The 27,071-nt window shown below is 36.8% G+C and overlaps 3 protein-coding genes across 4 annotated transcripts; 2 read left to right on the top strand and 1 right to left on the bottom strand.

The window, feature by feature from the left end:
• Positions 1-454: 454 nt before the first annotated feature.
• On the bottom strand, positions 455-13,139 carry LOC131768496 (aggrecan core protein-like). The gene is made up of 6 exons (XM_066161748.1): positions 13,046-13,139; positions 11,845-12,016; positions 9,101-9,215; positions 8,537-8,610; positions 8,068-8,241; positions 455-593 (listed from the first exon to the last, which is right to left on the bottom strand). The coding sequence occupies exons 1-6, from the start codon at positions 13,137-13,139 to the stop codon at positions 455-457; spliced, it is 768 nt and encodes a 255-aa protein (XP_066017845.1).
• Positions 13,140-15,868: 2,729 nt separating this feature from the next.
• On the top strand, positions 15,869-19,402 carry LOC131768494 (stabilin-2-like). 2 transcript variants are annotated; one of them, XM_066161388.1, is made up of 4 exons: positions 15,869-16,229; positions 17,061-17,205; positions 17,490-17,661; positions 18,092-19,402. In XM_066161388.1, exons 1-4 carry the CDS (start codon positions 15,888-15,890, stop codon positions 18,228-18,230), a joined length of 798 nt encoding a protein of 265 aa, XP_066017485.1. In that variant the 5' UTR covers positions 15,869-15,887; the 3' UTR covers positions 18,231-19,402. The 2 variants fall into 2 exon arrangements, with proteins under 2 accessions (XP_066017485.1, XP_066017486.1); XM_066161389.1 differs by having other exon boundaries at positions 17,490-17,657; positions 18,092-18,232.
• A 1,021-nt stretch (positions 19,403-20,423) lies between these two features.
• Positions 20,424-22,999, top strand: LOC136278102 (stabilin-2-like). The gene is made up of 4 exons (XM_066161387.1): positions 20,424-20,795; positions 21,614-21,758; positions 22,043-22,214; positions 22,575-22,999. The coding sequence occupies exons 1-4, from the start codon at positions 20,454-20,456 to the stop codon at positions 22,711-22,713; spliced, it is 798 nt and encodes a 265-aa protein (XP_066017484.1). The 5' UTR covers positions 20,424-20,453; the 3' UTR covers positions 22,714-22,999.
• Positions 23,000-27,071: the final 4,072 nt, after the last annotated feature.

Raw genomic sequence — 27,071 nt, 5'->3', positions numbered from 1 at the left:
ATCGTAATGAGTTTTCTTACTATGACTGTCTTGTCTTAGAGGACGTGCTTCTGACTTTACTTTCAAATTAGTATTAGGCATCCAGTAGGCCTTTTTCGTTATGATATAAAGCTTTCATTATGGCAAGATACTCTGTATTTTATTTGTCTATCTAATATTTGAAACCCTCGTATATTCAACTGCATCTGGACTATGGTCCATAGAATAGCTTTTGGTGCATGGATATGTTACACAAGACGAGAACCTGTATCCCTTGGCTAAAAAGGTTGCAAAATTAATTTCAGTGTATTGAGTACTTATTCTTATTTAAATTCAAGTTAAAATTGGTCCATCAGTTTTACATTTGCTCTGTTTTACCACCTAAATAAGAAATTAAAAGCAAAGGAAAATATTTTATATGATATAGGATATCATATCTCGGTCTTAAGTCGTTCTTCACGGCCCATATCTTCCTCTATTTATAACACCAAGCATTAGATGTTGTGGACTTATCTTGAGGAGTGGGCGATTCAATAATACCGATACGATCTCGACAACCAGGTTTGCTCGTTTGCATTGGGTAGCGAAGAGTGGCATCAGCTAGCCAACCGTACCTGAAGAAGAAAAGAGTGACAATAGATGAATGTAATTGTCCAAGGATGTAAACTAACACGCAGAAGATGCGGCAACTAACAACTAGAAAAATAAATTTGATGATTTAGTAGGTAGATAAATAAATGGATAAATTTAAATAAAAATGGTAAAAATGAATAAATGAAATGACCGGTTAATCGATTTCATACATTTCATAGGTGCTGAAAGGATTAAGACTGAATAATACTCCTGCGGAATAGCCAATCACGAGTACAAACCATAACGTTTTGCTGTGAAAAATAATTGTTCATCCGTCCAGTTAACGATGGGAATTTCACCAGAAGGTGAGCAACAAATGGACGTACCAAAGGATATGAGTAAAATAGGAGTTGACAGTACGAGATCACTTAGTGATAGACTTTCCATATTATGGAGATTATTTAACAAAATCATCTTATGGAATTATTTCATGGAATCATTTGATAATATCATTTTACAATATCAAAGCATTGGAATACTATAGGAGACTTGTGATATGATCTCACAGCAATTTTTCCATTTTGTGATACTCTCAGGAAAGCAGGAAATCTATGATGTAATACAACAGTGACTTCCCCGAGGATATCAATCTTAAGATTGTCATGAGATAGAAGAGGGGATTGTATTTAAAAATTTTTGGGCTACTTTTTGAATTAAATTTACCTATAAAGTTTAGATACCTTCACCAACCAACAGTCAGGAAGAAAAAGATGTAAAAGGATTACAATATTAAGTTTGTTTTGGGCTTAGCTGAATTGGAATTGTTTGTTCCAGTCTCTTGGACTGTGCTTATGACACTTGTGATTTCGCCACAGCTGCAGCGTAACACTGTGGTTTTTCCTGTTTTTAATGGCCGTATGCATAGCTTGTTATATTATTGTCATGGATGTACGGTTTATCATCAAAGCAGGACGCTGATTCCTTGTTGATCTCAAACTCCAAGTTGATAATTGTTGCTCTTGATGGTTTTCATTTACGATGTACTCGTTTGTTGTTGAATGATACATTTTTTAGGCCTTCATGTTTGACGTCTTTATGACTTTTTTTTTTCATCCCTTTAGCTGTTCTTTCACTTTTGTCGTTACCTTTTTTTATGGGAGTACATTTTTTACCTTAATCTGACGAATTGATCATGAGTAATTGCCATACTAGAAGTCTCATCTTTGAGCTTCCCTATAACTTTTTTTGTTTATTTTATCAGAATAGGGATAATTTTCAGGATAGTCGCTATTGTCAAATTTATCCTTATCATTCCAAAAATCCTGATAAACATCCACAGTTTCAATTTCATATGTCAACGAGTCTGTGTCTCTAAAGAATAGTTTTGCGTTATCAAAAAATTATACATTTTGAATATGGAGGCCACCACGTAAACAACGTCATGTTTGAGTAAAGACGACAACGGCGTCGGGTACGTTACTTACGAAGAAAAAAATCTTTTGATTTGATCTGAGTTGATCAGATTTGTAGTATAAACAAATTATGATATTTCAGAATTCCCCAGATATCACGAGCCGCGAAGCGGTGAACTTTGAAATATCACTCACGGTTTTTATCCCAAATACCCCCGAAGCCATGCTATTTCCTATAAAAATAGAGATTGCTCTATGATAATATAAGATATTTCTTTCCCCTCTCTTGAAAATTGGAATCACTCTGTCTAATTTTCATCTTTCCGGAAAACGATTGGAGACAATAGTGGTAGTAAAAATGTGTGTCAGTGACAACGAAAAAGCTGGTGCTTCTGTTATTTTGACAAAAAAAATTAACCGTTTTTAGTAAATTTTAGTACTGTGCGACGTGTTATATGTACAAGGCTAAAAAGACTGCTAAAATTTTTCCTTAAAAGTTTCTTTAGCTTGCCAGCTACCCCATCATAACTAGCTTAAAAATGGTATTGCAGATTGAATTGTTCTCTTAAGGAATATAGCAAAAGATGAAAGTGTTAATCTGACCTCAGGATCTGATTTTTCTGGATTAGTCAGCTCTGGTGTGCGTTTGCCAATGTGCTGAGTGGATAACATGCTACCTTACTCTAAGCAGTTCGAAAAAAATTACTTCCTTTATAGATCTGGACACCTTAGAGCAAAGGTATGATGGAGACGACAAGTAAGTCGCAAACACAGAAGAATAAAGTACTACTCAGGCGCATTTTTGGAGGCCAGCTTCCCAGGCAGTGTATAACTGGTCGTGTGTAGCCAAGGTTGCCCCGAGTAGTGCACAGAGACGTTGAGCGTCGTAAAATGTCAAGGTATATCTGCCCACTTGGGCATGAAAAACGCCTTTCACGGCCTCGAGCTGCGTCATGGCATTCGTATCTTTGGAAAGAGAGACAGTAACATAAATTTTTGTTAGGATTCAAAATTGCGCCATTAATTCTCTGCCAATTTTAGCACGCAGACCAATTTTCGATTCTCTTCAGAATTATTCGAAAACGTCTTTTCCTACTAATCTGGTACTTCTAGCCTCAAACTATAGTGGAAAAATCTTCCTTAATGATCAAAGTTATGCTTACCAACATTGCACTTATCGTCAATGAATGGCAACACAGTAACTTCAGGAAGGCACTGACACGTAATTTTACCCAACCGCTGACCTTGAATGCAATTTCCTCCATGATTACAAGCTATAAGGTCACATGTTGGCAGAAGGCTGTAAAGCATCTACAGAAAAGAAATAATGACGTTTCTGTTTACCTCTTCGAGAATAGGCCGTTCAAGATCCCAAAATTGTGCAAAAAAAGATTTTCAGGTCAAATGTGAATTTTCCTAAAAAATTGTTGTCATGTAACAGCTGTAAGTTTAACCCATTTAAGCTTTTTCATTTTCATGTTTTCACTTTGCTCTTTTTGGCAAAATAAGTAAAAAAAAAAATCACTCGCGCGTGGTGTCCGCATTAACCTCTACACTTAGCTGGAATAAGTAGTATTTTGACTCGCAAATGAAACATTTATACATCAGCCGAGCGTGAGTTCTTTGCAAACTTTTTCGAGTTTTTATCGAAAGGAAAAACGAAATTTGAAGAAAACAACTTCATCCAGTTACACCCTCTTTTTAATAAAATGAAAACAACTTAACTTACCACGGTAGTTATGCCATAGTAATCAAAACTTATCCGTTCTTGCATTCTTTCAGGTTCCATGTACCTTTCGGAGTTGCTTAACTCACACACATCATCAGTGACTCTACCGATATTAAAGGACAAACAGGCAGGGACGCCTTTCTTCATGCAAACGAACGAACAGTCAAAGAAGTCCCTCACTTTTCTAACCTCTGTTACATTTCCAATCATGGACTTGCCTTCCAATTTGTAATATATTCTTTCTTGCATCAAATGTCGCTTGGCACCATGGACGGACGATTTCCAGATGAGCTCGGTCATAAAAATGATCGACTTGATGAAAAAATATTTTGACATTGTCGTTGCCACGGGAAGAAAAATGTAAGCGATGTGTGTATAATTTTAGAAAATGCTCTCAGTTATCACGAAGGTCGGCACAATTTGACATCCTTCTCGCATCTTTGTAACAGGATCTTTAACTTTAACTTCCTATAATGGAGGGTTAGAAATTTATATATCTTGATTCCGTATTTTGCGGTCGCCAAAAAATTAGTCTTCAAACAACTCAAGATGCCTACGATTGTGTTTTTCTTTCTTTGGTTTCTTCTTGTTTTTGTTTTTTTTTTAATTATTTTTTGTTAAGGTCAGCGTGAAGCTTTCTTTGTCGCTTTCGTTTTGAATTAACAACTGTCTTAGAAACTTAAACCCACACATAACCAGCGAAAAACAATTAACACTTTAGCTTTTTCGGTTCTCCATGCATTGTTTAAACTACATCCGCTAGTTTTTTTATTAATCGTGTGAATGAACAGCTGCTGTTATCGATTAATACTCTGCCATACAGTAGTTTATAAAACATTAATAATTTTCTTTAGCGTCGTCTTTTTCAGTTTCATTACAGAGGGTCTCGATGGAGTGATATCTTTCATTGCTAACGGTTAACCCCTTTCGGTTAGGACAAAAAATATACGGTTAACTTTTTCACGACTAACGGTTATGATTTGTCAGTTTCGACGCCTGATGGCTAAATTTTTCCCTTTTACGGCTAATTACTGACACCATTGAAACCTCATAAAAAAATCAGACTCATTTAAGACAGATGAAACTATAGCAACCTCAAGTCTTTATGCGCACGAGATTATGATTAGAGATTCTTTAAAAGAATAATACAGATATTTTGAGTTGAGGCTACTTTAAAACGTAAATAAAGTCGATTGAATACGCAAGCTGTACCTCTGGTATTTTCTGAGCCTCCTAAGATCCTACAAGCTAGAGGTACGAAGAAAGCGATTCAAAGGAGTGTAAGACTAAAGAAATAAACAAGTAGGAACGTATTCTGGAAAAAAAAAATTACTCAAAGGAGTGTAAGACTAATTTGGTGTGCAGAAAAAGTAAAATGTGAAGCAAACCGTAGCAACAATTGTGCAAAGTTGACTAAATATGCAAGCTGTACCTCTAGCCGATAGTATTTTTTAAGCCTCCCGAGATCCTCCGGCTAGAGGTACAAAACAATAGAAATCTCATCTAGGGGATCTTTCTAGTAGCACTATAACAAAGGCATTATAGCGGCGATATTATTCATAGATTTTGTTTACCTTTGCAAGCGTAGGTCTTAAGCTAAGTGTTAAGCGGCTACAGTGTTAAGCTAAAACTATGCTATAAAACAAGAAACTTAAGATCGACGAGGGTGAAGGAAACAGCCAGACAAAACTGAGAGAAATTGCCTTGATTTAAACTTAACAATGTATTCTTTACACGTAAACCATGTAATAAATGTTCACGTCGGGTATAATCTCGTCGTTTGATTGTTGGAATAGTCCGCCGATTTGGAATAGCCGACAATTTCCGAAAAAATCGTCGCTACTGCTCCTCAGGCGTACCTCTTGCCGGTAGGATTTAGGCACAACCTTGCCTAAAGTCAATGTTATTTTGCAAAACTCCGTTCGCCAACCAAAGAAGTTCCTGATCGGTTCGGTTAAGCTCCAGCTGTCAACCACAAGCCAAATTTATCATTTGAGCGTCATTCTGACATTTCGCTCTCGCGAGAGAAAGAGAAAGATGGCAAGTTATTAGTTTCGATTCCGCTCTTTAGGAGACACTTAAGTGTCTTTCGGAAATTGATATGTCTAGCGTCTCGCGCATTAAAATCGGAACAAAAAAGAAAAATTCTACACTGGTTTCTGGAAATTTTGGAAAACCCTGATATTTTAGGTGTCGGTTCTTATGAAAGATATTAGGACGGGAAACCTTCGAGCGGAGTTGTCGTTTGTCTGCTTCAACTTATTCTTTATGATCAAATGGATTAAACATCATCGATCGGATTAACGGCAGCTAACGCATATGAACGTTTTAGCGAAGCTATTTCCTAGATGCAAAAACAGCCACACCGTTTCACCAGAGTGTGCAGGTTTGCATCAAACAAATTGAGGCGGGTAAACCTTTAAGTGTAGTTGTTTGCTACTTCAAAGTATCTTTTACGATCAAATGGAAGAAAAAGGAAGAATTGTCAAATAGATTAACGGAGGCTATACTCAAGGATTTTTCTTTGGAAAATATAGAGTGCAACAAATATCAGCTCATATTTGTGATCGCGGAGGAGGTTCTGTCGCAGCTATTTCCTTTCCGGCTAAAAAAACAACTGCCTTATCGTTTCACTCATCGGCTCTACATGTATTTGTTTTTGTCGGAAGACAGGGCCTCCGGTTTCTAGTTGAAACTATAAATACCTCAAGTCCTTTTTGCGCACGAGATGATGGTTAGAGTTTCTGTTAAAGAATATTAAAGATATTTTGAGTTGAGGCTACTTGAAAAACGTAAATAAACTACTAATAGTATCTGAAGTATTTATTTAGTTAAGAAGGAATTAGCAATTTGTCCATACATTGCATTAAGTAACTATTTGAATTTCTAGTCCCAAGTTATTTGGTTTAAGCTATAGCAATTAGTTTTTTTTTTTTAAGTATGACTGTCTTTTCTAAGAGGACGTGCTTTTTTTACCCTCTAATTAGGCCTTTTTCGTTACGTTATAAAGGTTTCCATTATGGCAAGATACTCTGTGTTTTATTTGTCTATCTAATACTTGAAATCCTGGAATATTCAACTGCATCTGGACTAGTGATATATCAATTTTGTAAAGCGAAATCTGCAAATGAAAGGAGCCGCCATAAAAAGAAAAAACGGAAGCGTAATTTTCTTTTAGTTCGTGGCCTAATTTTAACCCACCTGCGCTTCTATATAATCTTCAAATTGCTTTTGATGCAAGAATATGTTGCACAAGACAAGAACCTGTATTCCATGATTTAAAAGGTTGCAAAATCAAGTTCAGTGTATTGAACATCAAGCTAAAATTGTTCCATTAGTTTCACATTTGCTCTGTTTTACCACCCAAATAGGAAATTGAAAAAAAAAAAAAAAAGACGAAAAATATTTCATACGATGTAGGATATCATATGTCGGTCTTAGATCGTTCTTCACGCCTCTCATCTTCCTCTATTTATAACACCAAGCGTTAGATGTTTTGGACTCATTATGTTGAGGAGTAGACGACCCAATAATACCGGTAAGACTTCCACAATTAGGTTGGATCGTTTGCATTGGGTAGCGAAGGGTGGCATCAGCTAGCCAACCGTACCTGATGAAGAAACAAGAAACTAAACTCACCAACTCGCTCTGTACTCAAAGGTAGCTGTCGTAATTACGCACTCGGCCCGGAGTCGCCCAGTTCCGAAGCCACATTAAACTAGTAATTGGGTATAAATGATAGCGACGCTTGTATTGAACTGCAACTGAGCGAACACAGAGATAACACTGTTTTTTTGACTAGGTTGGTCTTTTCTCAAATTAGCTGAGGTTTCAAAAATAATAACACTCCTCTTACGCCTTCTAATTAGAAAGGGATTATTAAACCTCTATTGATTGTTAACTCGACTGTCTCGTGAATAAAAATCGCACGTGCTTTATGAAGTAATCTATATTCAAGAGTTCTCTCTCTTCCTTCTAGATTTCATTTATATTTCAAGTGACGTGATTAGTTCCCTATCACTTGCTAGTTAACATTTTTCTCCACTAAGAGGGAGATATTGGGTTTTCTTAAAAGCTCACTAGGTTGATCAACCGCCCCTTATGTAAGGAAGTTACAGAGAATGTTCCAACTTCCCAATTAAATTTTTCTTTATAAATGGGGTATAGCCAAATATAAGCCTGTAAATCTACCTCAGCATCTGTAACCTATCCAATCTGCAAAATGTCTTTCCTTTATGGCTCAAGAAACATACAGTGAAAGAATGACAGAGAAAGTATGTAGCAATAATGCAAACAACAAAAAAAATGAATAAATAAAAAATAATAATAATAATAATAATAAAAACAACAATGGAAGAATGAAATAGACCGTACCTGCATCTTTGAAGGCCAGCTTCCCAAGCAGTGTATAACTGATCGTATGTAGCTAAGGTTGCCCCAAGCAGTGCACAAAGACGTTGGGCGTCATTAAAGGTCAAGGAATATATATGCCCACTTGAGCTTGAAAAACTCCCTTCACGGCCCCCAGCTGCGTCATCGCATTCATATCTAAGGAAAGAGATACAGTAACATCAATATTTGTTGGGATTCAAAATTGTGCCATGAACCCTCTGCTGATTTTAGCACCGCAAACCAATTTTCGATTCTCTCCAGAATTAATCGAAAACGTCTTTTCTTACTAATCGAAAACGTCTGTACTTACTAATCTGGTGCTTCTAGTCTCAAACCGTAATGAAAAAATATTCCTTAATGATCAAAATCATGCTTACCAACATTACACTTATCGTCAATGAATGGCAACACAGTAACTTCAGGAAGGCACTGACACGTAATTTTACCCAACCGCTGACCTTGAGTGCACTTTCCTCCATGATTACAAGTAATACTGTCACATGTTGGCAGAAGGCTGTAAAGCATCTGCAGTGAAGAATCAAAAACATTTCCGTTTACTTCTTCGAGAAAAGGTCGTATAAGATTACAAAATTGTGTAAGAAAAAATTTTGAAGTCAAATAAATATACATGTGCATTTTCCTAAAAAAATTTAGACATGTGACAGCTGTAAGTTTAACTCATTTAAGCTTTTTTAATTTCATGTTTTCACCTAGTTTTTTTTTTTTTAGCAAAAATAGTAAAAGAAATTCACTCGCGTGTAGCTTGAATAAGGAATAATTTAACTTTGAGTTGAAATACTTATACAATAGACCGCACTTTCTATCGGTAGGGTTTACCAGCGTAATTACCCACGCGCGATGATGGGAAAGCACGAAAAAGGTTGTAAGCTACGAGCCGTGCGCGAATTATTTACCGACTCTTTCGAGTTTTTCTCGAAGAGAAAAACGAAATTTGAAGAAAGCAAATTTATCCAGTTTCACTTCTTTTTATTAAAATGAAAAGAACGTAACTCACCTCAGTAGTTGTGCCATAGTAATCAAAACTAATGCGGTCTTGCATTCTTTCAGGGTCCATGTACCTTTCTGAGTTGCTCATCTCACACACATAGTAACCGTTGTCATCAGCGGATCTACCAATGTTAAAAGATAGGCAGGCAGGGATGCCCTTCCCCATGCAAACGAACGAACAATCAAAGAAGTCCCTTACTTTTCTAATCTCCGTTACATTTCCTATCAGGGACTTGCCTTCCAGTTTGTAATATATTCTTTCATGCATCAAATGTCGCCTGTCACCGTGGACGGACGATATCCGAATGAGCCCGATCATAAAGATGATATATCTCAACATTATGGTTGCAAAGGAAAGAAGAATGTAGGCGATATGTGTATAACTTTAGGAAATGTCCTTTTTAACCTCCTGTAATGGAGAGTTCAAAAATTATATATTTTGACTCCGTATTTTGCGGTCGGTAACAAATTAGCCTTCAAACGACTCAGGATGCCTACGATTTTTTTTTCTTTTTTTCTTCGAGGTTAGTGTGAAGCTTTCTTTTCAATCAGCAACTGTCACAGAATCCTACATGAACTCACAGATAACCGCCGAAAGATAGTTAACACTTTAGCTTTTTCGGTTCTCCACGCGTCGTTTAATCTACATTTGCCGATGTTTGTATTAATCGTATAAATTAACAACTGCTGTAACCGAGTAATAATCTGCTCTACAGTGGTTTTCTTAACGTTGGCAATTGTCTTAAACGTCTTCTTTTTCAGTTTCATCAGAGGGTCTCCGAGGAGAGAGAGCCTTTATTGCTAAGGGTTAATCCCTTTCCGTTAGGATAAAAAAAAATTGATGGCCAATTTTTTTTCCCTTTTACGGCTAATTGTTACCACCATTGAAACCTCATAAAAATCGGTCTAATTTAAGACACATGAAACTATAGCAAACTCAAGAGCTTTTGCGCACGAGATGATAATTAGAGTTTCTTTAGAAAAATAATAAAGAGATTTTGAATTGAGCTTACTCGAAAACGCAAATAAACCACCAAAAGCATCATGAAGTATTTATTTAGTAAAGACGGAAATACATCCCATTAAGTCACTATTTGAATTTGCAATCCTTAGTTTTTTGGTTTTTAGCCACCGCAATGAGTTTACTAACGATGAGTGTCTTTTCTAAGAGCACATGCTTCACCATTTGACCTTTCTTTTGAATTAGTATTAGGCATCCAATGAGCCTTTTTCGTTACGGTATAAAGGTTCGTTTTTATTATAGCAAGATACTCTATACTTTAATTGTCTACCTAATTTTTCAAACCCTCGAAATAAAGAAACTGAACGTAGCCAGAAATGTACATAGACACTAGCAATGAATCGCGTGAAAAATCAATTTTGCAAAGCGGAATCTGGCAATGAAAGGAGCCGCCAGAAAAAGGCTGAGAGTGGAAAGCGCTCTTTTCTTTTAATTCGTGGCTTATTTTTAACCACCTGCTCTGCTGTAATTATTAATATACCATAGAATAGCTTTTGATGCATGGATATGATACACAAGATGAGAGCCTCTATGCCCACTTAGCTTAAAAAGATTAGAAAATTAACTTCAGTGTAATGAGTACTTATTCTTATTGAAAATCAAGCTAAAATTGTCCCATTTTTCACATTTGCTCTTTTTTTCCACCCAAAAAAGAAACTGAAAAAAAAAACCAAAAAGCAAAGAAAGATGACATGTTTTCTTTTTTTTTTTGAAAAATAAAAGAAAAGAACAGAAGACGAAAGTGGAAGTGAACGATGTGAACAGTTGTAATAATGTGAAGGGTAGTATAATTAAGTTTCTTACTGAAAAGAAACATTTGGTATCAAATCGTCCTTCTCGTTTCTTATCTTTCTCTATTTATAACACCAAGTATTATATCTGTGCCATTTAGGTTGAGGATGGGAACTTCCACAAATGCCAATATAATTTCGACAACCAGGTAACCTTGTTTGCATTGGATAGCGAGCAGTGGCATCAGCTAGCCAACCGTACCTGAAGAAGAAACGAGTGACTAAAAATGAATGGATATAAACTAGCACGAGAAAGATGCAGCGACTAACAACTGGAAAATAGATTGGGATGATTGAGTAGATAGATAAGTAAATGGATAAATTTGAAAAAAAGTAGAAAAATGAATAAATAAAATGATCTGTTGATCGATTTGATGTATTTTATAGGTCCTAAAATTTACAGGAAATAAGACCGAATTATACTTGTACTGAATATGAGCGTCGCCAATAACGTTTCGCTGTGAAAAAAAATTATTGTTCATCCATCCAGTTAGCAATTAGAACGACATGATTTCACCAAAAGATGACCGACAAATGAATGCACGAAAGGGTATGTCATCTGACAGCCGTGGCACCAAAACAACTGCGTACTTTGACAAATTGGACGAGTCAAGCGCCGCTTCTGTTTCCTTAGTAGAATGGCCTATTATCTTCGAACAAGAAATCAGAATAAAATTTTAAAAATTCAAATGAGATGTTAGATGGACGAGGTGAGGAAAATAGAAGGTATTCCAGCTGTTAATTAAGGTAAATGAATACATAGACCAGCTTCGAACCAAACTTGAGGGAAAAAGTACATTTCACAAGTATAATTAAGAAACGACTTATTCTTTGAGAAAACTTGAAACATTCTTCAGTTCAAACATAAACAGCCAAGAAGCAAAGAAACAGAATGAATCATAAATGAAAACAATGATAGAAGAATAAAGTAGTACGTACCTGCATTTTTGAAGGCCAGCTTCCCAAGCAGTGTACAACTGATCGTATGTAGCTAAGGATTCCCCGAGCAATGCACAAAGACGTCGGGCGTCATGAAAGGACAAGGTATATCTGCCCACACTGGCATGAAATACTCCTTCCACGTATCCATATTGCTCCGTGGCATTTGTATCTATAAAAAAATAAGAATAAAGACCATTACATTTGACTTATTTTATAAAATAATATTATTGACTATTTGGCGATAAAAAAAATTAATGTAAATGAACTCGGCGGAAGAATTTTTTTTTTTGCTTTTTTTCTTTCTTTCATTTTCTCTTATTTAGTCTTGGTTTTGTTTGCTTGTTTTGTCTGTGTTTTTATTTTTTATGCGAAAAGGGTTTTACTACTGTTAAAATCTTTCCTCCAACGGCTAATCGTGAGGAAAAAATTATAGATTTTTAAAAGAAAGCTCGATCTCGTCATCAGTATGACTTCTTAACTCTCTACCGTGTAAATGACAGTCACTGTAAGTATGAAAATCATCGATGTTAACTACGGACAAAGAAACGAATATGAAAGCGATCTTCGCAGTAACACTGTTAGCTCAGTTGGTACGGCACTGCACCGGTATCACAGAGGAAATAGGTTCAAATTCCTACTGGTTGAAGAGCTTCAGCGGTGTTTATTACTGCGAAGAGCGCTTTCATATTCGTCTCCACTGTATGCCACAGACCCTCTGATTTAGACACCACAAATTAAAAGTTTAAGAACTATGAATGAATTACGAACATTCATAACTAAAAAAAAAAAATATCGTGTTCACCATGACGTCTTTACTCTCCACCTCGTGCCATGAACTCTCTGCTTTAAAACAACCCAAAATTTAATGCTCATGCTGAAAACAAATTTTCAATCCTTACCAGAATTCATCAACGTCTTTTTGTTTTTGTTGCTGTTGCTGTTTTTCCAGTCTAATACTAAAATTCTTCCTTTATTATCAAAGTCGTGCTTACCAATATTTCACTTATCGTCAATGAATGGCAGCATGTTAACTTCAGGAAGGCAATGACAGGTTATTCGACCAAACAGCTGATCTTGAGTGCAAGTCCCTCCATGCTTACACGGATTCCTGTTACACGTTGGTAGGAGGACGAAAAGCACATGGAAGAAAAAATGAAATTTCCGTTTGCTTCTAACCGGAGAATTTCACAAGACATACGTGATGCATGTGTATTTTCACTGTGAATCGTCTCTCTGAAATCTGCCAAAAGCTTTTGATCAGTTCGAAATATTTTCATGTTATAACCACGCATTTTTAAGCAAGAATAGAAACAAGGCAATGGAATAATGCGTTATTGTAAGTAGTGTTTGCATTGCACTCTTTGATGTGCACTTTTTCCTTCACAATGAGCTTGAAAGAATGAATACTTTGACAAGCGGATGCAAATGAAAAATATGCTCATAGGGGAGCAGCAATTCATCTATTTGCAATTGACATTGAAAAAGTTTCCTCTTGAGGCAGCAAAACACTGGGTATGTTATTTTCAACATAGCTACTGACAATGCTTGAAAGGACAGGCTAAACATTTAAAGAAATGCAACATATTAGATGCAAAGATAAAGAAATAAGTAATTAAGAAAGGATTAATCATAACCACTACAAACTCCTCAATTCCTATCGGGGCATTCGCAGCTTCATTTTTCACTAATCATTCTGTAAAGTTGAAATCGGACAGTGTAATTGGACAGTTGGCTGTAATCGGACACCTGTAATCGGACAGTTGAAGCATCTAACAGATGATTACAGAAGGTTGAAATGATCCCCCAAGTGAACTGCAATAGAAGAAGTTTGCAGTGAGACTTTGATCACTTAATGACCAATCCGTTGAAAGAACATTTCCCCCCAATCCATCCACGCGGACGTCTGAGTCTCAATATGTCAATAGTGTATTACTAGTCTAATCATCTAAATGCTCCTTTTCATTTCAGTCTCTTTTCAGTTTATTTCTATATAAAAATGAAATTATATTTTATGATATGATGAGAAATTATATTTTTCGTTCGACCGCTCAAATATGCAAGTTTTCACCCTGAATATTACCAAAGTTGTGTGACCTCATGTGACGAATTTACTTAACCTCCGGTATTTCTGACGGCATAATCCTTTGTTTTATCATTTAAACTTAATCCCCTGTCATTATTGAAGCTGGCAAAGAAATATTTATTTTTTGGTGAAATTTTTTGTCCGACATATTTTTTCTATGTCGAAAAGTAGCATCAAAACAAAGACAGTTTTAACAATAACCGATATGACAGAATCTACTGAGCCTCTAGCTTTGAAAAGGCGAAAGGATGGTTATAAAGTTACTGTAAAAATTTCGTTGTTTATTTGTATTGTTCTATCGTGAGACGAACTCAAAGTCCGGCAAAATTTACTTGCTAGCGACTATCAAATATAAATGGTGTGCTTACCTGCCGCCACCGTTTACTGGCATAAGTCACTACAGTTCGTTAAGAAATCTAACATGACACTCCTACCTTGTTTATTTATGATTTTATAAGCTGTTTCTATGATCAAGTTATGCTCTACCACATTTTAGCCGGATTATAAATCTTCTCCACATTATTATTTTAGTTACATGACAAGTGTAACACATATAAATTCAAAGATGAATCGACCTCCGAATTACCAAGAGATGGGTTTTTTTTTCCTCTTTTAATATCTATAAAAACCTTCCAAGAAGTACTGTATTCAGAAAACTAAAATTTCCAGATCCATCAATGATTCCTTTGCCGGCGGAAGTCAAAGAATGTTTACAAAAGTCAATTCGATTGACAAGCTACATACCTATTTAGCTAATTGATCTGTTGTATAAGCGTTTCTTCTTACATGCTAACAAGGAGATTTGCTTTTCACTTAAATCGTTCGCTGGTGGAACTTTTGGCTATAGTTATTGAAACAAGTTGCCTGTGAGCGAAGGAAGGTGCAATCGATATCTATGTCTGACTAAATAAAAACAGTTAAGAAACAAAAAATTGTTCTGTTTCGTAAATGTACCTGCAGCAATACACAATAGATAACTAGGGACATAAAAATGATATGTTTTTCTTACGATGGGCAATAAAACTACACATTTTACATTTCTGTTCGAGGTGCGCGGCTGATTTTCGGTAATTTTTCTTTCCAATAAAAATCAGACGTTATTCTTACGATGGGTAATTTTTCTTTCCAATAAAAATCAGACGTTATTCTTACGATGGGCAATAAAACTACACATTATACATTTCTGTTTGAGGTGCGCAGCTGATTTTCAATTATTTTCTTTCCAACTTAATTACGGAGCACAAAACTAGCCGATGCCTCTTTGCCCGTTGGAAAACAAGTTCTCTGTGAGACGAGACAGGTGCAATCGATATGATTGACTAGATAAAACTATTAAAGAAACGAAAACCTCTTCTCTTTCGCAAACTTACTTGCAGCAATACACAGTAGATTACTAGGGACATAAAAATGAGATGTTATTCTTACGATGGGCAATAAAACTATACGTTTTACATTACTATTCGAGGTGCCTACCCACTCAACTCACTACTTTTGCATATTTACCAAAGACTGACCACTGGAGGTAATCTAACTCCCACTGCTTCGGAAACATTAAGCTATTGATGTCTTTCATTGACACAAAGGAGGAACGTCTAATTACATCGAGGAAATTAGGCTCGTTTAAAACAGGTATTACTGTCTTAAGCTACGAAAACTTTTCATAGTCCAGATGCATTTTGGATATAAAATCACCGTTTTACCCAATTTTCTTCTCGGAATATTCCCATTCCTAAGTCTTGCTCAGCATTCAATTCTGTTCGAAGTGTCTACCTATTCAAATCTTTAATTTTGCATATTTACCAAAGACTGCCTGCTGGAGGTAATCTAACTCCCATTGCTTCAGAAACATTAATCTAGTGATGTCATTCATTGACACAAGGGTAAAAAGTCTAATTACAAAAAGGAAATTCGGTTCGTTTAAGATTGTATTTAGCTAGATAATCTTCTCAAAGTCCAGATGCACTTTGGATATCACATCGCCGTTTTGCCCAATTTTCTTCTCGGGATATTCCCTTTCCTGAGTCTTGGTCAGAATTCAATTAGGCAAGGCAGACAATTTTACAAACTGGCGAACAGTTACCTGGCGGGAAACACAACATCGACAAGACACGTAAAGGACTATTTTGACTGTTCCTTCCTCTGTCTGGAGCACGAACCATTCGCTCGCTTGTCGTTCAATATGGCTCGGAATAGTGACAACGGCTATCATACCTGCGAATTAAGCAGTTCAGAGAGATACCTTGAGCCGCAAAGAATAGAAGAAAGGCTCGGCTATGATTATTATGGCACAACTACTGAAGTATGTGATACGTCTTACTTGTTTGTAGTCCTGGGTTTATTGGACTGTCACAACATTAACTGTGATCAAAAGGTTTACAACTGTTTTTTCCTTTAATACAAGCATCTGATAAAGTTTAAAAGGGGTAATTTTGTATTTCGATAGTATGTTTTCGAAGTACAGGAACACCTGTACTGAGAAAACCTCAAATTGAACAGACCCCCAGAGCTTTTGCATCACACGGGCGTTAGACGAACTAAAAAAGAAAAACAGAAGAAAGGCTCGGCTATGATTATTATGGTACAACTACTGAAGTATGTGATACGTTTTAGTTGTTTGTAGATCTAGGTGAAATGGTCTGTTATAACTATAACCACGATCACACGGTTGACGATCACTTTTTTACTTTCATGAAGCCATCTGATAAATGTAAAATAATTTAAATATTGTATTTCAGTTATATGTTTTCGAAGTACAGTAACACCTGCACTGAGCAAACGTCAAATTGCATGAACCTCCAGAGCCTATGTATCACGCGAGCGCTGGACAAAGCGTCGTCTTCCGTGTAAACATTTGAAAATGAAAAAGTGCGGATTCGGACTTAAAAAATTATACTTATAATTATAGTTACAAGACGAACTGAGGAAAGAAAATGAACTTAATCAGGTTCTATAATAAGAGATTTGAGTTTCATTTCCAATCGATTTCTCACGCTTCGGTCTGTTGAGTAGACAGGATTTTTTGCTATGAAAACAAAAGCGAGATGCGATATCTTTTTTTTATGACTTCTCTATTATGTTCAAAAACACGGAGAGTTCTAAGGTACTTTTGTAATAACAGGAGATATATTAGTCTCTTTTCAGGATATCTCCATGTTCTAGTAATCCGTGTAGTAATGGAGGGACGTGCTCTCAAGGCAAGCGGTCTGATGAATTTTCCTGCCAGTGCCTTCCAGAAGTGACCGTGCTTCCGTTTATTGACAACAATTGTAATATTGGTAAGAGGTTTGAAGTTGTGGATTAGAACAAAAAGAAACCACTGAAATTGAGACTTATTTGCTGGGATTAGCAAGTTTGGTTCCTATAGGGATTCTATAACTTAATATCGTCGAAAACTCCCTTTGATTTTCGAATATGACGTTTTTCCAGTGTTTGCTCGTTGCATTACGCTACGTAATAATTTTTGAACGCTTTCCCTTGTAAAATTCCCATAACTATGAGACATATGCCGAAAACGCAGCATGATTTTTATTTTTTTCTGTTTTCTATATCGTATTCAAAGATACGAAGAAGATGGTTCGTTACAAATCTGTGGAAGGAGTGTTTCATACTAAAACAGGCAGGTATAAGCTAAACTATGAAAATGCCAAACGTTTATGTGCACTTCAAGGAGCACAATTGGCCACATACAGCCAACTACACAAGGCCTGGAAAGCTGGTGCTGAAACATGTGAGTAAGTAAATGTTTACTTTTTTTCTTCCCCTTTCACTTCGTCTTTGTAACGGCCCGTTCTTCTCCATCCCTCAAGGAAATGCCGGTGGGAATTGTCTCAAGTTGTGAGCAAAACTTCTGTAGCAAAATCTTTATATATAGGTATCATACTAACAGTTTATTTTGGTAGCCGAAAGTAGAGCACGCAGAAAATTGATAAGGTGCTTATAAAACGTATGCTCTGTTCTCAGTGAATGGGACCCCAATAAGACTAAATCTTCTTCATTCTAAGACATTGTATTGACTTGTTAATGCACCTCTCATCAGAGGACACTTTTGTTACACGGTTTTTGATTTGATAATTCGTTATGCTACGTTATTTAGAGCTTCTTCACGTTTTGAAATATTTCATTAGGTACTAACTTATTTTTGGTAATTTTCTTGAAATTCAGGTATGGATGGTTAATTGATGCCACCGCGCGCTACCCAATGCAGACGAAAAAGGGAGATTGTGGAAATAAAGTTGGCGTCATTGGCTTTTCTTCACCAATATCCAAAACCAGCACCTACAACGCTTGGTGTTTTAAATAAAAGTGTCGCGAAAAGAACGATTTTAGGAGAGATAGGTAACCAAGGCAACATCGGCACATCGGCACATCGGCACATCGGCACACTCTAAACCATGATGCGCGGCTCACAAACAGCTGCTGGTCTGGTTGACAGAGAACCGAAAAAAAAAATAGAATGAAACATTATTTGCGTATAGAATTCTTATTTTGTGGTTTTTAACTTCTCAAGCAGAACTCAGAGAGACTAAAGAGGAGTCAGAGTTGCATTTCTTCAGTAAGCGGCTGGTTGAGAAAGTTTGTCGAACATGGCTCATCATAGAGTTGTTGAAGACAGAGTTTTCAGTAAATTTGAATCTATAACTGTAAGAATAAGCTTCTCTACGGAATCGCAAAACTAGATTTGTGTCAGAGTTTCATTCATAAGAAAACTGTATTTGCGTGTATGCTCTACCAATTGAAGTAACAAGCTTATTGCTTAATTAGTATTCATTCCTAAGAAGATCACTTTCATATTCATTTCTTAACAACCGCAGTTCACATATATGATTTTCATATATTCGCAGCCATTGATTCATCCCTTCACGGATCTATTACGAACCAACACCCGTATCGCAAAGGTTATGGGCCGTAGAAGACTAATTTTTTTTTCAGGCCTTATTTTCTCTAATGCTTAAACAGTATTTGTTACTGCGAATATCGCTTTCATGTGCGCAAAATGTATTCTGTTGCCCAATTCGCTGAGTCATTTCTCCGCTTGATTGAAAAACACTTTTCCTTATCCTCAAGATTTATAACACCAACAGCCCTTTCAATTGGGCAAAAGTTTCACTACAAACGTGCCCAAAATTACCAAAAACTATCACTGTAAGTTCGTAAATAGATATTCTCGTGTGTAGCCAATTGTGGGATCTAAAACAAATCAGTAATAAGTTGTTATTACCACTGAACAAAACAAAAGCACCTGATAAAACTAAAAAAGGGTAATTCTGTAAAAGTCAGGCGTTATTCCTGTCAAAAGACGAAGTCAAGGCTGCACAATCCGATTTCGACCGTTGTCTAAGTGGAGGTGGTTTGCGCCCCGAAAATCCTCCCGATCGGCATTTTTCTCAGCTATACTTCACGATTTAAGATCACTTCGCCCTGGGACGTGTCTCCATACCAAAACTCCCCGTGCATTTCGCTGGAAACCGGCGAGCGTTTTCTAGCTGCATTTCCAAGTTCGCTTCTCTCTGGCTATGATCTTGACAATCAGACTGGACATGGCTGCAGAAGAGACTTAGGTACGAGGTCAATTTTCTCCCTACCGCGAGTGGTACGGTCGATCAATGTACAATACTTACCCTATCCCCACAGAGACACCTATTTACGCTAAAATGCTATCGAAGGGAAAGAGATGCGGTAAAATTAACTGTGAAGCGAGTCATAAAAGAGTTAAGAGTGACAAAGTTTCAAGATGAATATCCTAAGATTTTATTTTGGGCACTTTGGGGATGGATTAATCCTTTTGAAATCACATGCAAAAAGCTTATATTAATAGAGAACACATTTTCAAGTGCGAACCTAAAACAAATATTAAGGTAATTGCTTTTCGCAAGTCGGAATCCCACGTCAGACTTAAAATAATTTCTTTTTAGCAATGTAGTATGTAAGTAGGATTTGGATTTTAATAAAGTTATACAATGCAATACATTGAGCTTCTTTCTTACTGCATCTATTATATTTCATCCTTTTTGTTGTGCGCCCCTCTTAAAAGGTTGCATGCGTGGGTAGCACAGTTGGTTTTCAATTATTTTTCTTTCCAATTTTATTGACGCACGAGAATAGCTGCTGCCTCTCATAACTGTACGATGCTTTATGGAAAACAAGTTCTTTGTGAGCGAAAGACAGGTGCATTCGATAACTATATTTGACTAAATAAAAATGTTTAAGAAACGAAAAATTGTTCTGTTGTAACACTACACAGTACATGACTCAGGACATAAAAATGAGATGTTATTCTTACATGGCCAATAGAACTATAAATTTTACAATTCTGTTCGAAGTGTCTACCTATTCAACTCTTTAATTTTGCATATCTACCAAAGACTGCCTACTGGAGGTAATTTAACTCTCATTGCTTCAGAAAAATTAATCTAATGATGTCATTCATTGACACAAAGGTGGAAAGTCTAATTACAACAAGGAAATTCGGCTCGTTTAAGACGGGTATTATTGTATCTAGCTAGAAAAACTTCCCAACGTCCAGATGCACTTTGGATATCACATCGCCGTTTTGCCCAATTTTCTTCTCGGGATATTCCCTTTCCTGAGTCTTGGTCAGCATTCAATTAGGCAAGGCAGACAATTTTACAAACTGGCGGACAGTTATCTGGTGGGAAACACAACATCGACAAGACACGTAAAGGACTATTTTGACTGTTCCTTCCTCTGTCTGGAGCACGAACCATTCGCTTGCTTGTCGTTCAATATGGCTCGGAATAGTGACAACGGCTATCATACCTGCGAATTAAGCAGTTCAGAGAGATCTCTTGAGCCGCAAAGAATAGAAGAAAGGCTCGGCTATGATTTTTATGGCACAACTACTGAAGTATGTGATACGTCTTACTTGTTTGTAGTCCTAGGTTAATAAGTCTGGTACAACATTACCGTGATCAACAAGTTTACGACTGCTTCTTTCTTTAATGCAAGCATCTGATAAAGTTAAAAAGGGGTAATTTTGTATTTCAATAACAAACCTCAAATTTAGCAGACCCCCAAAGCTTTTGCATCACACGGGCGTTAGACGAACTAAAAAAAGAAAAACAGAAGAAAGGCTCGGCTATGATTATTATGGTAGAACTACTGAAGTATGTGATACGTTTTAATTGTTTGTAGTTCTAGGTGAAATGGTCTGTTATAACTATAACCACGATCAAACAGTTGACGATCACTTTTTTACTTTTATGGAGTCATCTGATAAAGATAAAATAATGTAAATATTGTGTTTCAATGATATGTTTTCGAAGTACAGTAACACCTGTACTGAGCAAACCTCAAATTGCATGAACCTCCAGAGCCTTTGTATCACGCGAGCGCTAGACAAATCGTCGTCTTCCATGTAAACATTTGAAAATGAAAAAGTACGAATTCGGACTTAAAAAATTATATTTATAATTAAAGTCACAAGACGAACTGAGAAAAGAAAACGAACTTAACAAACAAGGAACTTAATCAGGGTCTATAATGAAAGATTTGAGTTTCATTTCCAATCGATTTCTCACGCTTCGGTCAGTTGAGTAGACAGGATTTTTTGCCATGAAAACAAAAGCGCGATGCGAAATCTTCCTTTTTTTCTATGACTTCTCTATTATGTTCAAAAACACGGAGAGTTCTAGGGTACTTTTGTAATAATAGGAAATATATTAGTATCTTTTCAGGATATCTCCATGTTCTAGTAATCCGTGTATTAATGGAGGGACGTGCACCCAAGGCAAGCGGTCTGGTGAATTTTCCTGCCAGTGCCTTCCAGAAGTTACCGTGCTTCCGTTTACTGACAACAATTGTAATATTGGTAAGAGGTTTGAAGTTGTGGATTAGAACAAAAAGAAACCACCGAAATTGAGACTTATTTGCTGGGATTACCAAGTTTGGTTCCTATGGGGATTCTATAACTTCATATCGTCGAAAACCCCCTTTGATTTTCGAATATCACCTTTTTCCATTGTTTGCTCGTTGCATTACGCTACGTAATAATTTTTTGAACGCTTTCCCTTGTAAAATCCCATAACTATGAGACATATACCGAAAACGCCGCATGATTTTTATTTTCTTCTGTTTTCTATATCGTATTCAAAGATACGAAGAAGATGGTTCGTTACAAATCTGTGGAAGGAGTGTTTCATACTAAAACAGGCAGGTATAAACTAAACTATGAAAATGCCAAACGTTTATGTGCACTTCAAGGAGCACAATTGGCCACATACAGCCAACTACACAAGGCCTGGAAAGCTGGTGCTGAAGCATGCGAGTAAGTAAATGTTTACTTTTTTTCTTCCCCCTTTACTTCGTCTTTGTAACGGCCCATTCTTCTCCATCCCTTAAGGAAATGCCGATGGGAATTTTCTCAAGTTGTGAGCGAAACTTCTGTAGCAAAATCTTTATCTATAGGTATTATACTAACAGTTTATTTTGGTAGCCGAAAGTAGAGCATGCAGAAAATTGATAAGGTGCTTATAAAACTTATGCTCTGTCCTCTGGGAATGGGAACCCAATAAGACTAAGTCTTCCTTATTCAAAGACACTGTAATGACTTGTTAATGCACCTCTCTGCAGAGGACACTTTTGTTAGATGGTTTTTTATTTGATAATTAATTTGTTTGAAATTCAGGTTTGGATGGTTAATTGATGTCACCGCTCGCTTCCCAATGCAGACGAAAAGGGTACCTTGTGGAAATAGGGTTGGCATCATTGGCTCTTCTTTACCAAAATCCAAAAGCCACACTTATAACGCTTGGTGTTTCAAATAAGAGTGTCGCGAAAAGAACAATTTTAGGAGAGATAGGTAACCAAGGCAACATCGCCACACGCTAAACCATGACGCGCGGCTAACAAACAGCTGCTTGTCTGGTTGACGGAAAACTTAAAAAAAAAAAATAGAGCGAAACATTATTTGCGTAAAGAATTCTTATTTCCTTGGTTTGTATCTTCTTGAGCAGCACTGTCTGACGAGCGCTTAGTCAGAAAGTTCTGTCTGACGAGCGCTTAGGCGCGAAACTCAGAGTAACATAGAATCGATGCGTCCTCTTTGATTCTTTCAACTATACATACTCAGCTCTGCCACTACAGCATTGAGCACTTTATGCCAAGGTAGACTCTACCCCCACATTTATATATATATATATATATATATACATCTGAAAGTAAGATAAATCAATGAGACATAACTTTTCTGTGACTCTGATATATATATATATATATGAATCTGGGAGTAGAGTCTACCTTGGCATAAAGTGCCTAATGCTGTCGTAGCAGAGCTAAGTATACATAAGTTAAAGAATTAAAGAGGACGCATCGATTCTCTGTTACTCTGAGTTTCGCGCCTGAGCGCTCGTCAGACAAAGTTCGTCAGACAAAGTTCTGTCTGACGAGCGCTTAGGCGCGAAACTCAGAGTCACAGAGAATCGATGCATCCTCTTTAATTCTTTAACTTATGTATGCATATATAAAGACTCACTTATGTAGTAGTAGTAGTAGTTGTCGTCGGGAGTGACCGACTGTTTAGAAAGCTATACCGTGAGAGAGAGCTATAGTGGAAGATTGCTAATTTAAACACCGACGGCCCAAGCCCACGTCTCGAGAAAAGGCAAACGATAAATTCATGAAAGCGTCACGCGTTGTGTAACTCGTTGTTAATTTACGAGAGGAACCTTTGATAATTTGAACACGTTATAAGGAATAGTATGGGGAGCCAAATAAGGTCGATTTAAAACGATCAATATTTCAAAATATGGACATTTTACTCGAAAAATCAATAACACTTGCTCACATCCTTTGTGTCCGTTATAGTTTCTGGCAATTTCTGCCGTTTTAAGCTCGCTTTTCCATCCCTGTTATTCCTGTCAAAAGACCAAGTCAAGGCTGCACACTCAAATTTCGACCGTTGTCCACGCGGAGGTGGTTTAAGTCCCGAAAATTCTCCCGATCGGCATTTTTCTCAGCGATACTTAACGATTTAAGATCATTCCACCCTGGGACATGTCTCAATACCAAAACTCCCCGCGCATATCGCTGGAACGAGCGTTTTCCACCTGCATTCCAAGTTCGCTTCTCATTGGCTATGTTCTTGACAATCAGACTAGACACGGCCGCAGAAGAGACTTGGGTACGAGGTCAATTTTCTCCCTGCCGCGAGTTATACGGTCGATCGATGTACAATACTTACGCCATCCTCACAGAGACACCTAACCAAAGATAAATGTTTAGGTATCATAGCTTTTCGCAAGTCCGAATCCGACTCCTTACTGCATCTATTATATTTCTTCCTTTTATGTCGTGTGCCCCTCTTAAAAGGTTGCATGCGCGGGTGGCACAGTTGGTTTTCAATTATTTTTCCATTCAACTTAATTGACGCACAAAAATAGCTGAAAGATGCGTCTCATAACTGTATGATGTTATATGAAAAACAAGTTCTTTGGGAGCGAAAGACAGGTGCATTCGATATCTATGTTTCAATAAATAAAACTATTTAAGAAACGAAAACTTGTTCTGTTTCGTAAGCCTATTTGCAACAATAAACAGTACATAACTAAGGACACTAAAATGAGATGATATTTTTACGATGGGCTATAGAACTTCACATTTAACATTTCTGTTTGAAGTGCCTACCTATTCAACTCTTTAATTTTGCATATATATCAAACTCTGCCCGCCGGAGATAATTTAACTCCCATTGCTTCAGAAACATTCATCTAGTGATGTCATTCATTGACACAAAGGTGGAAAGTGTAATTACAACGAGGAAATGCGGCTCGTTTAAAATGGGTATTATCGTATCTAGCTACAAAAAATTCTCAAAGTCCAGATGCATTTTGGATATCACTTGGCCGTTTTGCCCAATTTTCTTCACGGAATATTTCTATTCCTGAGTCTTGCTCAACATTTAATTACGCGAGAAGGCAATTTTACAAACTGGCGGACAGTTACCTGGTGGTAAACACAACATCGACAAGACACCTATTGGACCAGTTTGACTGTTCCTTCCTTTGTCTGAGGTACGAAACATTCGCTTGCTTGTCATTCAATATGGCTCGGAATAGCGACAACAGCTATCACACCTGCGGATTAAGCAGTTCAGAGAGATATGTTGAACCGCAAAGAATGGAAAGGCTCGGCTTTGATTATTATGGCACAACTACTGAAGTATGTGATACGTTTTACTTGATTGTAGTTCTAGGTGGAATGGTCTGTTATAACTATAACCGCGATCAAACAGTTGACGACTATTTTTCACTTTTATGGAGTCATCTGATAGATATAAAATAATGTAAATATTGCGTTTCAATAATATGTTTTCGAGGTACAGTAACACCTGTACTGAGCAAACCTCAAATTGAACGAACACCCAGAGCCTTTGTATCACACGAGCGCTGGACAAAGCGTCGTCTTCCATGTAAACATTTGAAAATGAACACGTGCGGATTCGGATAATACATATAATTATAATTACATGACAAATTGAATTTATTTATAATTAACAGTTTATTTTGGTAGCCAAAAGTAGAGCATGCAGAAAATTGATAAGGTGCTTATAAAACGTATGCTCTGTTCTCTGGGAATGGGAATCCAATAGGACTAAATCCTCCTTACGCAAAGACACTGTATTGACTTGTTAATGTACCTCTCATCAGAGGACACTTTTGTTAAACGGTTTTTGATTTGATAATTCGTTATGCTACGTTATTTAGAGCTTCTTAACGCTTGAAATATTTCATTACGTACTGACTTATTTTTGGTAGTTTGCTTGAAATTCAGGTATGGATGGTTAACTGATGCCACCTCGCACTTCCCAATGCAGACGAAAAAGGGAGTTTGTGGAAATAAGGTTTGCATCATTGGCTCTTCTTCACCAATATCCGAAAGCAACACCTACAACGCTTGGTGTTTTAAATAAAAGTTTCGCCAAAAGAACAATTTTAGGAGAATTAGGTAACCAAGGCAACATCGCCAAACGCTAAACCATGACGCGCAGCTCACAATCTGCTGCTAATCTGGTTGACGGAAAACCGAAAGAAAAAAAAAAAGAGAAACATTAGTTGCGTAAAGAATTCTTGTTTTATGGTTTCTACCTTCTTAAGCAGCACTCAAAGAGACTAAAGAGTCAGAGTTGCACTTCCCAAGTAAGCGGCTTGTTGAGAAAGTTTCTCGAACAAGACTCAACATGGCGTCGTGTAAGATAGAGTTTTCATTAAATTTGAATCCAAAATTTTAAGGATAGGCCTCTTTATGGAATCGCAAGACTCAATTTGTGTCATAGCATCATAGCATGCATGCTCTACCGATTGAGGTAACAAGCTTACTGCTTAATTAGCATTCATTACTAAGTAGATCACATTCACATTCATTTCTTAACAACCGCAGTTCACATATATGATTTTCATATATTCGCACTCATGGATTCATCCCTTCACGGATTCATTAAGATCCAACACCGGTATCACAAAGATCATAGGCCATAGAGGCCTAATTTTTTTTTTTTTTCAGGCCTTATTTTCTTTCAAAAAGGCGTAGAATGCCCAGAAGGGATTGGTAATAAATTCATTATAATCTCTGTTGTAGCTTGGTATCCAAGTGTATGTATAATCCAGCAAAATTAATAAAAAACATAAGGTCGCTCATGTAGCCACATAAAGAAAGCACCACAGTTGGAAGAACTCCCATCTTGAATGGATAGCAGCAGATATGTCACGAATTTAAGAAAATATATGACATTTATTAAAAACGCGATATGAGATGATATTCTTACGATGGGCAATAAAACCATACGTTTTATATTTCTATTCGAGGTGTGCAGCTGGTTTTCAATTATTTTTCTTTCCAACTTAGTTACAAAGCAAGAAATTAGTTGATGCCTCTCATAACTAATCTCATAAAGATGCTTTTTGGAAAACAAGTTCTTTGTGGGCGAAAGACAGGTGCAATCGATATCTATGCTTGACTAAATAAAAACCGTTAAGAAACGAAAACTTGCTCTGGTTTGTAAACTTACTCGCAGCAATACACAGTAGATAACTAGCGACATGAAAATGAGATTTTATTCTTACGATGGGCAATAAATTAAAACTAAACACTTTACATTTCTGTTCGAGGTGCGCAACTGGTTTTAAAT

This window comes from Pocillopora verrucosa, chromosome 14 (genome assembly GCF_036669915.1).
Source record: "Pocillopora verrucosa isolate sample1 chromosome 14, ASM3666991v2, whole genome shotgun sequence".
In the NCBI taxonomy this organism is placed as follows: Eukaryota; Metazoa; Cnidaria; class Anthozoa; order Scleractinia; family Pocilloporidae; genus Pocillopora; species Pocillopora verrucosa.
This window is presented reverse-complemented; position numbering and strand designations above follow the sequence as displayed.

What these genes read in the sequence shown, in the direction of transcription:
- LOC131768496 (XM_066161748.1), bottom strand. Translation starts at nt 13,139, where the DNA reads ATGCGTGGTTATAACATGAAAATATTTCGAACTGATCAAAAGCTTTTG. An exon ending in ACTATGGCACAACTACTGAG is followed by an intron (nt 8,611 to 9,100) that starts GTGAGTTACGTT and finishes TCTTCACTGCAG; the next exon opens with ATGCTTTACAGCCTTCTGCC. An exon ending in GCTGGCCTTCAAAGATGCAG is followed by an intron (nt 594 to 8,067) that starts GTACGGTCTATT and finishes TTTCTTCTTCAG; the next exon opens with GTACGGTTGGCTAGCTGATG.
- LOC131768494 (XM_066161388.1), top strand. Translation starts at nt 15,888, where the DNA reads ATGCACTTTGGATATCACATCGCCGTTTTGCCCAATTTTCTTCTCGGG. An exon ending in ATTATGGCACAACTACTGAA is followed by an intron (nt 16,230 to 17,060) that starts GTATGTGATACG and finishes GAGATATATTAG; the next exon opens with TCTCTTTTCAGGATATCTCC. An exon ending in GCTGGTGCTGAAACATGTGA is followed by an intron (nt 17,662 to 18,091) that starts GTAAGTAAATGT and finishes CTTGAAATTCAG; the next exon opens with GTATGGATGGTTAATTGATG.
- LOC136278102 (XM_066161387.1), top strand. Translation starts at nt 20,454, where the DNA reads ATGCACTTTGGATATCACATCGCCGTTTTGCCCAATTTTCTTCTCGGG. An exon ending in TTTATGGCACAACTACTGAA is followed by an intron (nt 20,796 to 21,613) that starts GTATGTGATACG and finishes GAAATATATTAG; the next exon opens with TATCTTTTCAGGATATCTCC. An exon ending in TGACAACAATTGTAATATTG is followed by an intron (nt 21,759 to 22,042) that starts GTAAGAGGTTTG and finishes TCGTATTCAAAG; the next exon opens with ATACGAAGAAGATGGTTCGT.